At 41.1% G+C, this 16,802-nt stretch overlaps 1 protein-coding gene across 5 annotated transcripts in view; it reads left to right on the forward strand.

Annotated features, from left to right (window-relative positions):
- LOC141754726 (septin-7) overlaps window positions 1-10,095 on the forward strand; it is a 36,108-nt gene extending 26,013 nt beyond the window's left edge. For 3 of the 5 annotated variants that reach the window (XM_074613988.1, XM_074613987.1, XM_074613985.1), the window contains 9 exons: window positions 47-181; window positions 1,238-1,355; window positions 1,771-1,863; window positions 2,041-2,137; window positions 4,285-4,336; window positions 5,093-5,218; window positions 8,088-8,223; window positions 8,313-8,458; window positions 9,050-10,095. In XM_074613988.1, the coding sequence (XP_074470089.1) occupies window positions 47-181; window positions 1,238-1,355; window positions 1,771-1,863; window positions 2,041-2,137; window positions 4,285-4,336; window positions 5,093-5,218; window positions 8,088-8,223; window positions 8,313-8,458; window positions 9,050-9,086 (940 nt within the window). In that variant the 3' untranslated portion in view covers window positions 9,087-10,095. Of the gene's footprint in view, window positions 1-46; window positions 182-1,237; window positions 1,356-1,770; window positions 1,864-2,040; window positions 2,138-4,284; window positions 4,337-5,092; window positions 5,219-5,664; window positions 5,686-8,087; window positions 8,224-8,312; window positions 8,459-9,049 lie in introns of all 5 variants that reach the window. The other 2 variants (XM_074613986.1, XM_074613984.1) reach the window with 1 other exon arrangement.
- Window positions 10,096-16,802: the final 6,707 nt, after the last annotated feature.

Consider the following 16,802-nt stretch of genomic DNA (forward strand, 5'->3'; position numbering starts at 1 on the left):
TGTATCGTGTACCTGACATTGAATGTGAATGATGTGTGGTCCTCAGCTGGCAGCCAGTCATCGATTACATCGACAGTAAGTTTGAGGATTACCTCAACTCAGAGTCCCGGGTCAACAGACGGCAGATGCCGGACAACAGAGTGCAGTGCTGCCTGTATTTCATCGCTCCGTCTGGACATGGGTAGGTACTACAGGGATCCTACTGCTCATGGAATCTCCAGAGAGTGGAGACATTATTAAACACACAATATGTAATTTTCTGCTGCTAGGGGTCAAAACAATAACAAAAGATTGAGCTTGATGACATTGTGAAGCAGCGTGGGATCATTCCTTCAGCGTTCAGCGTTTAGGAGGTTTATAGCGATAGCCGCATTATCCGCAGAGGTCTGCTCCTATCCAAAACAAAGAGACCCAGTGATAAAAACACAGAATAAAGCAGTTTCACGTTCAAAATCAGTGTTTCTCCGACACCGTTTGCCGGACAAAGGATGTCCCGGAGGGTCTGCGAGCCGAGCTGCCGCTAACGTTTGCTCAACTTTTTCTGCTTAACTTAAGATCCGGACGTCTGATGACTAAAATCCTTCATCCGGTTAAAATATAGAGTTAAAAACGACCAAGATCTCAAAAGAGCATCATTAAAAACTGGATAAAAAGTAAATTTGAACTAGACTACAAAATTGTTTACAAGCACACAAAGTTATTTATAGACTTAGACTCTCAAAATGCACCAGATTGATGCATTTAACTTCAAAATGTACAAAATGTTCTTTCTAAATGCAAGATGTTTCCGAAGCCAGTGACTTTTGGAGAAGTCGTTAATATTCAACCCTTTTTGAGAAACGCTGTGTACAATTCACCCGGTGATTTCTTCATGTATACAGTACTGTAAGGCTTAAAACCTCTCAACAGTCCAGGAAGTGTCACCTTTTTTGTGGAAGCATCAAAGAAATTAGTGGCTTTAAAACAAATTTGCGTTAACGCGTTATTAACCTATTAACTTTTACAGCCCTTGTCTATACACATACAATAGTAGAACTTTATAATGACATTTTAAGGAGGATTTTCAGAGTCCAAACAGACAGATTTACGATGCTCTCTGGTCCATCCAGATGTGCAGTTTGAGGTCAGCCAAGCCCTGAAACACTGCGTCACCCAACCCTGCAGCTTCACTTCCACCACAGCCATTCACTGAATGTTCTAACCATTAAACTGCCTCTTTTATTTGCTTCTTCCTCAGTCTGAAGCCCCTCGATATTGAATTCATGAAAAGGTTACATGAAAAAGTAAACATCATCCCCCTCATCGCCAAAGCCGACACAATGACTCCCGAGGAGTGTCAACAGTTCAAGAGACAGGTGTGTGTCACTTCTGACTGGATGCATATGCTTCTTTGTGTTTTTGACTCGCTAACGAGTCCTATTTTATTCATTTAATTATACACCACAAGCCCCATAAACAGAATAGAGGAAGTACAAGTCCGATTTTATCACCAGTGTTGAAGACTTCTGTTTACTTTATGTGTTGTCGTGTTGCTTGCTTACTCACATGTTTTATTTCAGGAAGCAGTAGATCACACTGTATTATGTCATGGTAGTGTTCATGTGTGTGTGTCTGCTGAATAAACAGGTGGGCTCCTCTTCATGTGTGTATCGACTAACCTCCAGTGTGATGATTGATGTTTCTGGACCTGTTTGTCCCACTTACAGCTCACTCACCATCACCTCTCATCTCTTTTTCCATTTCAACCTGTTTCCTCTCTGCTGTGTGCAGATCATGAAAGAAATCCAGGAGCACAAAATCAAAATCTACGAGTTCCCAGACACAGATGACGAGGAGGAGATGAAGATTGTCAGGAAAATCAAGGTCTGTAAAGAAACTGTGTGGTATTTAGTTGCACTGAACAGTTTTTGATGCAGTGTCTTTTGATGTATGTCATACATACCATGTCTCTGTGCATGTGAGCGTACAGCCTACAGTGTATTTTTAGCCATTGTGTGCGTGAGCTATGCAACAGTTGTGTCTCCTCCCTCCTCTCTGCAGGATCGTTTACCCTTGGCTGTAGTCGGTAGTAACACCATTATCGAGGTCAACGGAAAGCGAGTGCGCGGGAGGCAGTACCCTTGGGGCGTGGCAGAAGGTGAGAGGTCAAAGGTCAACTGATCCCAGCCTGTAAATTGATCAACTAAGTGGAGTCTCTCTATGCAAACACACCAATATTTCCACTGTTGCATTGGATTATTGAGCAGGCATCATGCGCGTAGATGGTTTGCGAAGCAGTAGCACAATCCATGTGCTTGTTCCAATACTCAGCGCACACACACAAACACACCACACACATATTACACAATAGTTAGCTAAAAGTAACGGATAAACGGTTGAAATAGCTATCTGGCCTTCTACAGGTTGTTGCCATAGCAACAAAGACCTCACCTCAGGCTTAGCCAGGTGGAGAGGTGGCTGACTTTCCTACCTCAAATTAGGTAAGTGTTAATATTTATGCAACAGACAGGCTTAATTACACTAGTCTAACCTGACAATCTTAAGACCAGTCTAGTCCAAGACTAGACTTAACATAAGTCTACTTGGTTTGGCTTCTGTTTTTTCTACTGCCAGTTAAACTACTCATCATTTCCAGAGAACAGGAACTATGCAAGCAATAATTATAATATCAAAAAACAGCAACGAAACGGTGATTACTCCAGCAACCAGTGTGAAACTAGACGTTTTTCAGCACAGGATATGAGAGCCCTGTTTGACCCGACACAGGAAGTTGCTGTCACATTGTGGTGAGACGTATGAAGCATGACAACACATTCAGCTTAAAAACACGAGAACACACAACCACAGTGTGACTGTTTTTTACTGTAGCTAGTGATGGGAACATTACAGATCCTTTAGATTATGTCGTCGTCTTAAGAAAAAAAGAACAACCAGCTAAAGAACTGAGTACAGTACAGCCTAGTGGATGACTTGTAGGAGTGCTACTATGAACCTGGTTTGCCGTCCATGGGGAGTGAGAGTTTTGGAATACCAAAACTGTTTTTGGCTCCATGACAGCATAAATATGGAGAGAGGGCGGGAGAGAAAGAGGGCAAGGTCCCTGAGAAGCTATGCAAGTCGCTCCACCACAGCAGTCCAGAGAAACCCCAGAGGACTGTGGTGAGCTTTACTGTAGGAGGAGACACTAACATGATGCCTCCTGCTGATGGTTTCTGGTACTACAGCCATCCACCTTGGTGCTACTGCAGGGCCTTGAAAAGCCTGATCAAGTCTTCAGACAAATTAGCTGTTGAAACCAACAAAAGGCAGTAAAAGGATATCAGTGAGTAAACCGAATACATCAATGAATAATCCTGTTAGATGGTGAGGATATTAAGTAATGTCACATGGATAAAATAAGGAAGAGATGAATTATTTAATGTGGCCTGAGACCAAAATAAGAAAAAAGTAAAATGTGCTCGTAAGAGATAAATATGAGTGGAAACTTTACCAACTAATCTGGGCTCAAGAGAAAAGTAATTAGTGTTAGATTTCATTGCATACTTAAAGGCAGGATAGTAGGATACCAAAATAATCCCTCTCAATCATCACTTATGACCCACTAGACGTGTGTGATGGTGTCTGTATCTGCAGAGACCCTGCCCTCTGCCTGTGTTTTCTAATTTTGCTGTGTTTAGGATGTTTCTGGGCATCAACCTCCATAAAAACGTAGCGCCGTACATAGCCAAGATGGCGACCATTGAGGGTGAGATGTGTCCAGTGTTCCACACACAACTTTTTGACCATTATAGTGCACTTGTCAGTTGAGATGAAGTTATACCTTCCACGGCCGCATGTAAGCGAGGGTCCACTGGGGTCCACGTGATGTCAATTTTGTCATGTTACGCGTAGGCTCCAAATCGGACGTCTGCGTACCGGCAATTTATTGTGACCGTGTGGACCTGTTCGCGGCGTAGCGATCAACTGCGCATGTGTGAAGCACGTTCTCAGAGAGACAGTATAAACAGAACCACTATGCGTCCGCAGTGTCCACAGCTGTCCTGTTTTGCGTCCGTTTGGGAGTATAAACAAAGCTTTATGCACTCAAAATAGCAAGCATGGAAGAACGCAAATTGAGACACGGCACATGTTATGAATTGATTTTCCTTAATATATACGTTATGATTATGTTTGTCAGTTGCATTGTTGAATATCACTTTGCTGTATTTATGCCCTCTACAGGGATCAATTATGTTCATGTGTTACAATGTTATAATCACTGCTCTGTTTGTCTCTTTTTTACAGTGGAAAACGGCGAGCACTGTGATTTTACAATCCTCCGGAACATGCTCATCAGGTCAGTACAGGACAGTCACGCTGGGCTGAGTATCAGTGCCTAATACCTCACATGTTTGAAAAGTTTCGATCTCCAAGCCAGCACCTCGTTAGAATACATGTGTTTCACTTCAGTTCTACATTCAGAAAACTTACCTTCAACTATGCAGGTTCGATTTAGATGCTATTGAAATTGTCAAGTTTCAAATACAGTTCTTAAGGACTGAAAATGTAGCAAAGTACAGTTATTCAACTGTGCAATACTCTGGCATTAATACTGCATTTGTACTGTACATTTCAAGAAATATTCTTATTTAATTCTTATTTATAATATTCTGGCATTTACATTTAACACACTTAATACTTTTCGCCATTTTTTATTTATTCATTTACACTGTGGTTATATATAAATCAATGTGTTTAATGCACATATTTGTACATATTTCTTCTTTTTTTATTTCTTTCATATTTTTATTATTTATTTATATTTCTCTACATATATTGTGTTATATTTTATTATTATATACATAATTTACCATTTTACTCCTTTATTTATATTGCTTATGCTTATGCTTTTATTTATATATATATATATATATATATATATATATATATATATGAGAAACTGTAATGTCCCTGTTTCCCCCAGGATCCATAAAGTATTTCTGATTCTGATTTTAAACAAATTTAAACAACATTTTTGCTATTTAAAAAAATCAAATTAATACTTCTAGTTAGAGTAAATATGCTAATTAAGTTCCCCCTTGCTGTTTTCCAGGACCCACATGCAGGACCTGAAGGATGTGACGAACAACGTCCACTATGAAAACTACCGTAGCAGGAAACTCGCTGCGGTCACCTACAACGGTATGGACAACAATAAGAACAAAGGACAGCTTACCAAGTAAGTACAGTATCCACAGAAGAACTGGGGTGTCTGGGTGTCTGAAATGCACATTAATAGTGTGAATTAAATGGGATAAAGTTGCTGATGTGGCTGCTGGTTCTAGCAGGACACTCTGAGCAGCTCAGTCACTGTGCAACCGTGGAGGCAACTACAGTTCAGAGGTCAAAGTCTACAGCTACTGACCCTCCAGATTAATGCTGGCAAGCTGTCGCTAAAGCAGCCCAAACCTTTAAACTCATCCCTGACCCAAACAAACCAGCACTAACCCCCCCACTAACTGGCCACCAGTATCAGTGTTGTGTTTAATCTGCCGGTACTAACTGAGGCACCGTCTGACTCCTAATCCACCGGCTGCAGCTGTCATTAATCACCAGCACACACTCACAAGCTAATGCATGGTTTATGGCGGCATGCTAAGTGTCTGTGCATTTGTTTGTTTTTAGCCCTGAGACGGATGATGGCATGTAAGTGTTACTTCACTTCTTCAAACATCTCTCCAAAGAATGCATTTTCACTCCTCTATCTCTTGACCATTTTCATTTCACCTGATTTATTTATTTTTTTCCCACCTGCAACGCTTTGAAATGTGCACATTAATTTTAACCGAACATTGAAAAATTGTTAACTTTAGTGATCCTCTTTGGCCACGTATTACATAATTTCATACGAGACAGTAATACCATCAAGAAATGTCATAGTTTAGAAGCTTCTACATGACGTCTGGGTAATATATTTAATCGATTTTATCTGGCTTGGTTACTTGCTTTTGCAGTTTGATTACTCATTTCTTATTAAAGGGACTATTTGTAACTTTCAGAAATGCTTCTTAACAGCAACACCTGTGGCCGTGAAATCAACGAAAGTCAGCGTCGGGCTCGCGCTTGCTCGCTCTAAATATACCTGAACGAGCATCGCTCAAAACAGTGAGGCGACACACGTCAGCTAAAACCACAATATCACTCTATATTTCAGCTGCTTGGCAGTAATGTTAGCTGACCAGACGAAGGTCTCTCCATGAACATGATTTAGATCTGATCCTAGTGTTGGCTTTTCCTGCTTAAGTGCAGGCTGCGGCAGCGGGGCTCTCCAGCGTGTCTCCCTGCTCTCTCCGCCCGAAGACGGAGAGAGCAGAGGAGACACCGGCACCCGGTCGGTAACGAGAAGACAACGTAACTCTCTGCAGAGCTCCGTCACTTCACAAGACACGGAAAACCTCTGTTGGTCTGGAGGAGCTGCAGCAGTTATTTCTGCACAAACGTCCCCTGTGCATTCACTAGATATTCTCATAGCTAAACTAACTCTTCTGCAGTGTGTAGTGAGCGCGCGTTCACGTCTAGAGGTGGAGCGAGCTGAGCTGTCTGAGTGAAGGCGAGCAGGCATAGGAGGAGGGTACAGCGGCTACACGCGAACACCCATATGCGAGCGCGCATGTGTGCCGACCCGCTACATTTATACGCTTACAAAGTTACAAACAGTCCCTTTAACTGCTGTTGAAGAATTTACTGTGCAACTAATGACTTAATGCTATACAGCTACTGGCTAATTAATCTTCTGGTATTTATGCTTGAGGTATCTGGACTTTCTAGCAGCTATGATATCTCCCACTTGGCTGAATGAACTACAGAGATGTCAACAAACTGGTTGCCAAATTGCAATAAAGCCACTATCACTCGCAGCAAAATAATATCCACTAATGCAATCAATTCAGCTTAAATTAAAATTAAATGCAATAGGATTATTAAAAAATTGTAATAAGGGTGAAAATATTTTGTGCATGTAAACGTAGTCAATGTAAAAGACGTTTTTACGAGCCTCTATTAACACTGCTCATTAAAGGGGCTAGATGTAAGAATCAGAAATTGCTTGTTAACAGCGACACCTGTGGCCGTTAAGTCAAGCACAGTCAGCGACCTGTTGCCCGCGCTTCTACTCGCACTGCGTAGACGCGAGCGAGCATCGGTCAAAACAGTGAGGCGACACATACGAGACTGAACGTGATTGACAGCTAAAACAACAATATCCCTATATATATTTAACATGCTTGGCAGTAATGTTAGTTTACCTGTCCAGTAGGAATTTTGCCAGCATGGGGTCCGTTTTGATACCCAAAACCAAACGAAGGTCCCTCCATGATTCGAAGGCCCGGCCGATGTTGATCCTAGGTGCGGGCTGGTCGTTTGTTGCCGTTAGCGGACTTAATTTCTAACCAAACGTTAGCTATCGTTGCACACTGTTAGCCCTGTAGCGGAGCTGAAGAGAGTAAAGGCACTCGCTAGCTCGCATGACGTCACATCCGTTGGATTTTCCTGGAAAAAACAGCCCGCATACTTCACATTAAAAGCAATCTACAGGCTGATAGAGGAAACCCAGAGAGTCGTGGAAGGTTTAGGTTCGGTTACAACCTGTTCACACATTGGTTATAAAAAACGATTTAAAAAATGTTTATACCTGTAAAAACTTACATAACGTTTAACACATCAGACAAGTTTTACATTTACAAAGAAGATGATATCAGCTGAGAGCTAAGGACCTCCAATATGGCTGCAGGAAAGTGTGTTTTCGTCATAGCGTGTCAAGACCTCATTGTAGCAGCCAGGGCGTGGTTAGTAATCGAATTAGGGTAATGCCTGTTCTCCTGACAAGCCCCTGTCACCTTCCTGCTACAACCCTCGCTGGAAGCCGTCTGTTACCGGGGGCTTCCAGCGAAGGCTTTCCTCCTTCCCTGATCCTGCCTCTTCTCCTCTTCATCACTCTGCAGTCAGAAAGGCCTTTATTTATTTAAGTGGGAGGGGGGGCACAGCTGTGCGACCAACCACATACCTGCCACTGTGTGCTGTCTGTATGAACATTGACTTGTGTCTCCCAGGAGTCCTCTAGCCCAGATGGAAGAGGAGCGACGGGATCACGTGTCCAAGATGAACAAGATGGAACAAGAAATGGAACAAGTGTTTGAGATGAAGGTCAAAGAGAAGCTCCAGAAGCTCAGAGACTCTGAGGCTGAGGTAAATAATGAGAATGTATGTTTATCAGTGGCTTCCTTTTTATTAAGGCTCGTTTTAACCTCATGACTGTACGTCCGTTGTCCCTGCAGCTCCAGAGGCGTCATGAGCAAATGAAAAAGAACCTGGAGGCCCAGCACAGAGAACTGGAAGACAAACGCCGCCAGCACGAGGACGAGAAGGCCAACTGGGAGGCCCAGCAGAGGATTCTGGAGCAGCAGAAACTAGACGCCTCCAGGTAATCACTCATCACACATGATTTATTTATTTATTTTTTAAATATATTTAACCTTTATTTATCCAGGATGGTCCCGTTGAGATTTAAAACCTCCTGGCAAAGACGGCAGCAAAAAAAGTTCCATACATAAAAGCACAAATAACAGACAGCAAAAAGTTCAAAACAATCTAAAAATTTCACATAAAAGAGAGAAGTAACAGACATAAAACAAACCGCAAATTGCATCAAACAATAAATTGATGAGCAGTGTTCAGTAACATGTGCATTCAGTGTTCAAATAGTCCTTAATCCTGTTTTTTAAAATCTTGCATGCCTATAAAATAATCAAGTTTAAAGCGTCACTGTAACTCACACCGAGATGAGTGTGCAAAAACTTCAAAAGCACTTTCACAAGAGTTACTGCACGGAAGCAAAGCAATGTACTGATTTGGACGGGGCAGCAGTAAAACATATTTGAGCCACTTAAAAGAAACGCCCACCTAAGACAATCAATATCAGTTTAAGTGTACGCTATATTTAGAATATTTCCACTTTGCTGTCAGACAGCCCTGTTACATGCTTGACTGCTCTTCTGTCCTCTTGTTTTTACAGGACCTTGGAAAAGAACAAAAAGAAGAAGATATTTTAAGAACTCTGGAGGACCTTCGTGATGTTACAGTGTATTTTTTTTCTTTGCCAACTTGCCAGCCTTGATTGTCAGAGCATCTGTCAATCAACTACAACCGCTGGTTGACCATATTACTGTGTAATAATCAAGTGAACGCCAGGGGGCAGCATTGACTGGACTCTGAATTTAACCTGCTCATCCGGTTATTATTTCCTATTGATTCAGTGTGCAGGCCTGTTTTGGGTCACTGCTCACAAAAACAAGTATATTCACATAGAAAACAGAGAAGCAGAAGTTCAGAGTTCAGTCTTTCTTTCCTCTTTTCTTCTTCTACTTCGGGAATGTCGGATGCTGCACTGCTCCGTGCTGCATCCTTTTAATGCCAAAAAACAAACAAACAAAGAGGTCGGCCTTTCACTTCCTGCACATTGGCAGATAGCGTCAGGCTGAAGCTCACCTCAGGCACTGTTTTTATATATATATATATATATGTATCTTTCGGTTCACTTATTTAGGTATCACATTTAATTTCCATCTCCTGCAATGTAAATTGTATAATCATGAACTGTGTTTTCAAACATGAGTAACAGTCCTTACTTTTAGCTTTTTTTTTTTTTTCATTTTGTATTGGCCCTGGTATAGAAATTGTGTTTCCAGTATGATATTTTTTCCAGCCTTGCTCTTGGAAACCAAACATGTACTCCTGACTTCACTCATGCTGAGTGTAACAACATCAAGAAACTGCTCTTGAAGTGCTTTTACGTGAATTCATTCTAACTTCTTGTGCAGATTCTTATTTAAAAATAGTTTCCAATAGAATCAAATCTTTCCAGGGGCAGGATGTGGAAAGCTTGTGTCGTAATGCTGATGGATGGGGAAAGCTGGCAAACAGTGGTCAGCTCAATAACTGCACCAAGCTGGCTTTCTCTACATCACATTCAGCACTGTTTGTTTACTGCATCTGTATTTTATAATGTCTTGTTTTTATTGTAAAAAGTCACATAATAAAATTGTGATGGGGAAAAAAAAAGATCTTTATTAAATGTTGGAAAAAAATAGACATTACAAGTTTGTTGATACCCGAACATGAATCTGCTGCTATAACGCTACTCCTCCACTCTTCTGGTTTCAGGCTCTCTAGCAGATGTTGTTACCTGGCTGCAGAAATGTGCTCCCATTCAGCCACAAGAGCATTAGTGAGGTCCAAACAGGGAGATCAAGTCTGGCTCATAGTCGGCGTTCCAGTTCATCCCAAAGGTGTTGGATGGGGTTGAGGTCAGGACTCTGTGTAGGCCAGTTAAGTTCTTCCACACCAAACTGGGAAAACCATTTGGGGTTAAACAAGAAAGGGCCTTCCCCCAAAGGGTTGCCACAAAGTTTAGCACACTAGCCATTTCTACACAGTTCTCCGACCATGTATTCTGTACGTACAGTATATGTAGTTACATACTTCTGAGACATTATTGATAGCCCTAACAAAAACAACCTAAAACTAAACCTTTTTGAAAATCTGAAACTAAACTAAAACTAGCACACACTCTGAAAACTAAGTATTATAACCTTGCACTGGAGTGACAAAATAAGGTATACTCAAAACGGTCAATATGTATACTAAAAAAAACACTTTTGAGTGTGCTGTTAGTGTACACTAATCTCCAACAATACACTATAGAAAGGACAAAAGCTGGACAAAATCAGGTTAAATGTGAATGGTGGTGAAATAGCTCAAAATCAAATAAATAAGTAAGGTTTTTGGAAAAAGCATTTTGCTGTCTCCTTAAGTTCAATTGGCATAAAGTCACAATTTGATTGACATCTGACGGCGCCCATATTGTGTAATTTACTTTTAGTATAAAACAGTAACGTGTTGGTTTCTTGAGTATTAACTGCAACAGTGGTATATTATAAAGATAAGTATATAGCACATTCTACACCATTTCACATACATTTAGTATACGCACCATATTAGAAAATCTGCCCTAGACTGGACTGGGATGGCCACATACTTTTAGCCATATCATGTAACAAGGGAGCAGTAAGTTGTTAGCAGCACCCTTGAAGTGTTCAACGAACTGGAAATGCAAAACAGAGACAACTGCAGCATAAATATGATCTTTTGGCATGAAAAAATGTAACTATGAAGGCATTTCTGGGGTTCAAAGTGAAGAGTTTGAGGCCATAATGGTGTCTGCTTCCAGCAGGTGGCAGCACAAGACTGCACTGAACTGCCGCTTGCTGACATTGACTTTCCTGCCTTTGATCAGCCTTATCAGTGTCTCTGAACTTTAACCATGACCCAGTTGTTTTTTCTCTTAATGTACTTAAAACCCAGATTGCGCTTGGTAGAGGGTTCACCCTCAGCGTGTGTTGTCATAGCCTTTCACCTACTGAAAATATCTTGCTTTCAAACCACCTGCGTACTGTCATTCTACCTCAAAGAGTCAGATTAGGCTTTATCAGGAACACAGTGCACCTCAGTCTGAGAGTCACTGAGGTGATGGCAGCCAACTTGGCTGTGTGGTGTACAGAAGGCTTGTTTTATTTGGTTATTTAAATGGTTTTATTTACTTGAGAATTGAGGTGAAGGGGTTGGTTGTGGAATTCTGAGACCACCATGGGCTCTTAAGGGGCTGTTAGTAGTCATTCAGGAGGTTCTAGGGATTGTTGAGGGTCTTTGGGGTCCCGCTAGAGGATTCTAGAGATATTGAGGGGGTCCTTTTGAGGGTCAAAGTGGTAACTGGGTTCTTGAAGGAGCTCCTTGAGTTCCTCCAGAGTTCCTTAAGGCGGATAAAAGAGGTGTTGAAGGCGTTCTAAGTTCTTATAGGGGTCTCAGGCTCCTTAAGACGGTCCTGGGATTCTTTGGGACATTCTAGTTGCACTTAAGGGTACTGCAGGGGGTTCTTGAGGTAGTTCCTTGGTTCCTTGAGTAATTGTGGTGGGAGTTGTTGGGCCTCTGAAGTGGGCTCTAGAGGTTTTTAATGGATTTTGGGTTCTTCAGATACTCAGGGATTCTTAAAGGAGGTTTCAGAGATCATTGTTAAGTTCTCTCTAAAGCTGCCCACACATGATCAGCGGTAAAATCGCTCTGTGCTGGCTGTGCCATTGTTTTTCTGTGGGGAAAGCGGTGCCACCCGACTAGGCGGAAGCGCTACCCCTGGCGTGGCACACAGCTTGAAATTGCCACTGAGTCCTGCACTCAAAGTTCAAATTATTTTGACTTTGACCTCGGTTGTAGCTGACCTTTCCAAGTGCAACCAATAAGATAACCACTGCAACTGTTGTTGTTGCCTAAAAACAGTTTATGACGTTCTTTGCACACTTTTTGATGTGCATATTATACCTGTGCTGTGCTTTGCCTCTGCAGGGCTCTGCTTCTTACCTCACGGTGAGTTAAAAGCAAATTTCTTATCATGTGAAGGCATCTTAAGAGGTCTTCAAGGGTTTGTAGGGGTTCTATTGAGGGTCTCGAGGCAAGATCACAAGAGGATGCCACGTACACATAATAGTATTTCATGGGTTCTTGACAGGTGACTCTTCGGGTCTTGTAAGGTCACAGAGGGGTAATGGGGAATTCTTGACGGTGCTCCTTGTGGGAGTTCAAGTTCTTGACAGATTTTATAACACTGAGAGATTCCTTGTTGTAGGAGTTTGATGGGGGCTTTTGGGGCTCATAAATATGGTTCTAGGGCTCATGAGAGTATTCCAGGTGCACTTAAGAGTATTGCAAGGGGTCCTTGAGGTGATTCTTCAGGTCTTGAAAGGTCACAGAAGGGTAATGGGGGACTCTTGATGGAGCTCCTCGAGCTCTTGTGGGTGTTATTATCTGTTAGTTTGAAGAAGTAGTGGGGCTCAGATTGATGGCACGTCTTAAGAACAACAACTATTACTTTGTGGACACATGTTCATATTATATAATATACTGCAGAAGCTAACCATCTTTTGATAGTCAACCAAAATAAACAAACAGCGTCACCTCAGCAATAATTTACTTTTATTGCTCATCATCAATATCTGTCAGTATCTTTCTATTCTTGCCAAAAGATTAGAGGTATTATTAAGTTTTACCTCCCCAGTATGTCATCATATATGGAAATATGTAACTACATTAGACCATTCTGGGACACACCCTACTTTCACAGGAATTGTGTTGCTAGGAAACAGCTTGGGTCCAGGTGTACTTCCTGTCCAATGTTGACTTAAGCAAACACTGCGACAGTGAGATAAGTGTGATCCCATTTACTGAAGTCTTCTGAGCCAATACATGGATCAGTTCCACAATACAGTATCTAATCAATCAACCTGTATCATATCCATATTAGATGTGGTTAACAGATTTTTCCATTTTTAAAAAAATCAGTGTTGGCTCCATTTATTGATGTAACCTTAAATGTGTCTTTGCCTCAGACTTATTCAAACAGAAGCTGGACCCGTTGGACTCCCAGCTGTGATGTGGAGTATAACACACACACACAAAAGCATACAGTACACACTGCTGTACGGCAGCATCACGCCACAGCCTTTGCTTGCCCTGCTTCAGCCTCTCCTCTTGCGGATTGGCCGGCTGTGCCCTCGTGTCGACCAGGTGAAGACACTCTCCGCCAATTACAGAGGTGTACACTAAACCCCCATGTGTCGGCCCACATGACAAGACGGGAACTGGTCACAAATCTGCATATAGGGCCCCAAAAGGACAGGGACCAGCCCTGATATCATTACAGTGATCTCTATGTACTGGGGAGTGAAGAACCCAACATACCTCCCTGTTCGTTCATTGGGCCTTTCCTCCACAATTACTGCCAATTATCGCCCGTATCAGGTGGATCAGAGTCGGTTCATGTTTGGTTAATTGCTGTTCTGACATTGACCTGGTTCATTGAAAGCTGCAGTGTTTCTGGGTTAGCTCCGGCTCTGGGCAAAACTATGAGGCTCTAGGAACTGTGCCACTGAAGCCGTCAACACTCTCTCTGTCTGAATATGTTCCAGTTCATATTCAGGCAGTAAGACAACAGCAAGATGAACAGGAGAATATTCAGCTTTGTAACGAGTTTTTTGAAGCACAATGCCATAGTTTGAATTTACAATTGAAATAGAAGTACATCAATTACAGTCATACCAATTCAGTTAATAAAGGTAGAAGAAAATTAACATCAGATGTATGTAGTTAATGTAGTATTGATAATAATAATGATAATAGTTATTATTATTATTATTAAGAATTCATAATATTAGTCCTGCTGCATGCATGGATATAACATCTTCTAATAGAGACAATAATTACCAGGTCGGACTAAAAACTTTAAAGATTAACAAGACGCTAGAGGAGACTTCTAGCAGCTCTGTGAGGCTGTACTTGTGCTTTTAGGTCAAAACTAATGTTGATACGATAATATGCTCATTTTTAGCAGGTTATGTTTAGTTCGGACCAGTCGTGATGCAAAGAAGAGGTATTCCTCGAGTCTACTTCAGTCTGCTAGTAATGCCATACTTAATGGTTAATTTAGTGAGCAGTATGCAGTCCATACTGATTGAGTGTGTAGCACACAGTACCTTAGTATATGATTTTGAACACGGCACATGTTAATTCAGCATGTTAGCATGGTAACATTTGCTAATTCGCAATAGACAAAGTCCAGCTGAGGCTGATGAGATTGAGTTTTGTAGGTTTTTGGTCATAAACCACCAAAGTATTTGACTTATTAAAAATTTGACCTCGGGGTGCCATCCGTCCCAAGGTCCCATTAGAGGCAAATTGGAATAAGGTATAGCGCTATATAAAGGCAGTACATTTACCATTTAGTTTGGAGTCCTGTATTGGGTTATTTTATTGGATCGAACCTGTGCTAAAGATCTTCTGCTTTATCCGTGTTGCATAAGAGTTGAGGTCAAGCAGAGGTAGCAATGTCCAGTATTTATGCCACGGGGCATCCTGGCTGTAAATAGAGCTGTGATGTGAACGGCGGCTTATCCTTTCGCTACCAGAGGATCCTGGCATAGAGCTGACTGTCTGCACCACACTCTCTGTCAGAGCCAGAGATCCAATTTGATAAAGTAAACAGTGCCATGTGACAGAATTTACATTTGTAAGATATCATTTTGGATTCATAGCTGTGTGCGGAGAAAAAAACATACTGACCACGAAACCTATGATCAAAGTAATGATCCTTACATTATCTCGTTGGGGAAAAGCTACGCAGTGAAACAGTTGTCAAATTAAACTACCGGTTGTCCTCATTTTGGTTTGGACTCCTTGGAACCCTCTCAAGAACCCACGTGAGTGTATCAAGAACCGCTGGAACCTTACCAATAGGAGTGAGAGGCCCCACGATACAATATCACAATACTTAAGACACACAATACGATCTTATTGCGATTCTAAACATTTAGCGATATGTTGAGTATTGCGATAAGATATATTGCGATTTATTCCCTTTTTTCAGCTGCAAATTATGCAGTTTGTCAACATACGTTTTATCTCATACAGTTTTCACTCTGTTCATCTCAGAGTTTTCTTTCACATATCTTGAGGTCAGAGGTCAAGGGACCCCTTTGACAATAGCCATGCCGTTTTGGTACCAATTGTTTCCTTAGCTTTTCTAGTTTCATATGATACAGTATTGTCACTCTAGCTCTAAGTCTGAGCCCGCTACAACAACTGACTACTCGGATTGTTAAGAGGTTAATAGTTTATATAATAGAAGATCAATACTTTACGTCCATTTATCGATACAACATTGCCACGGAAAATGTCACAATACTATGCTGTATTAAGGAACTCCCAAAACCCAGTTAATAACTACATTAACATGAAATAATGCACTCTGAAACCAACAATAGTGCACATATTCATTAGTCCCAGATTGGGAAAGAATACATTTAAAGCCATTGGATTTGTGACCAGAAAAGAAAAACAATCATTCTGTCTATAAATGAAGAGTTTTTTTCAACACCGTTACAGACGAGAGAGAAAGCACAAGATCAATGGATAATCACATGCTTTGTTGATAAAGAATGGATCCAAAGCATGTATCGTATCTGACAGTATAATGTTATGATAATTCAATCAGGCAGGATCAGAGCAGAAGGAGCCGGAGTGATGATTACAGCCATCATTGATGGAAGCCGTGAATGCTTTGACCACTTGCTGCGTACTGGCCGTACATTTCATGGTTGCATTCACTTCAGAAGTTCACAACAACCCAATACAATTACCCAAGAAAATCTAAGAGATAGTCAACACGCACCACATATCCAAAATCCTGATTTTAATTAGCAGAATAACAGGTGGGTGACTGGAGAAACTGCATGTTACAACTCGTCTGTCAGTCTGTTAAAATTTAAAGTGTCCTGATTATAATGCAGTTAAGAACACTTTAGAATTAGTGTGAAATACCTTTAAAAATACCGATAAGCAAACTGAACATAAAATATTTTAAATTTGATACAATATATATATTTTTTTAAATGCAGATGATTCATATTTAAAATTGGGAGTGTTGTGTTTTTTGTTGCTACATCAGAAGACCAGCAATAAATATTGAATCATCAATTATTAACCAATATTAAAACCATATCTAAATTTGGATATAGCCTTTATACAATATTTCCATGTATGTCATAAGCTCCTCTTCCCCAGCGACAGAAAACATTTGGTTGTCATGTCTGGAGCCACACCTCCTGCTGCTGCTGATGGAGGAAGAATTACATGTTATTTTCAAAATAAAAGCAGGATTGACACAT

This window comes from Sebastes fasciatus, chromosome 17 (assembly GCF_043250625.1).
Source record: "Sebastes fasciatus isolate fSebFas1 chromosome 17, fSebFas1.pri, whole genome shotgun sequence".
Lineage (NCBI taxonomy): Eukaryota > Metazoa > Chordata > Actinopteri > Perciformes > Sebastidae > Sebastes > Sebastes fasciatus.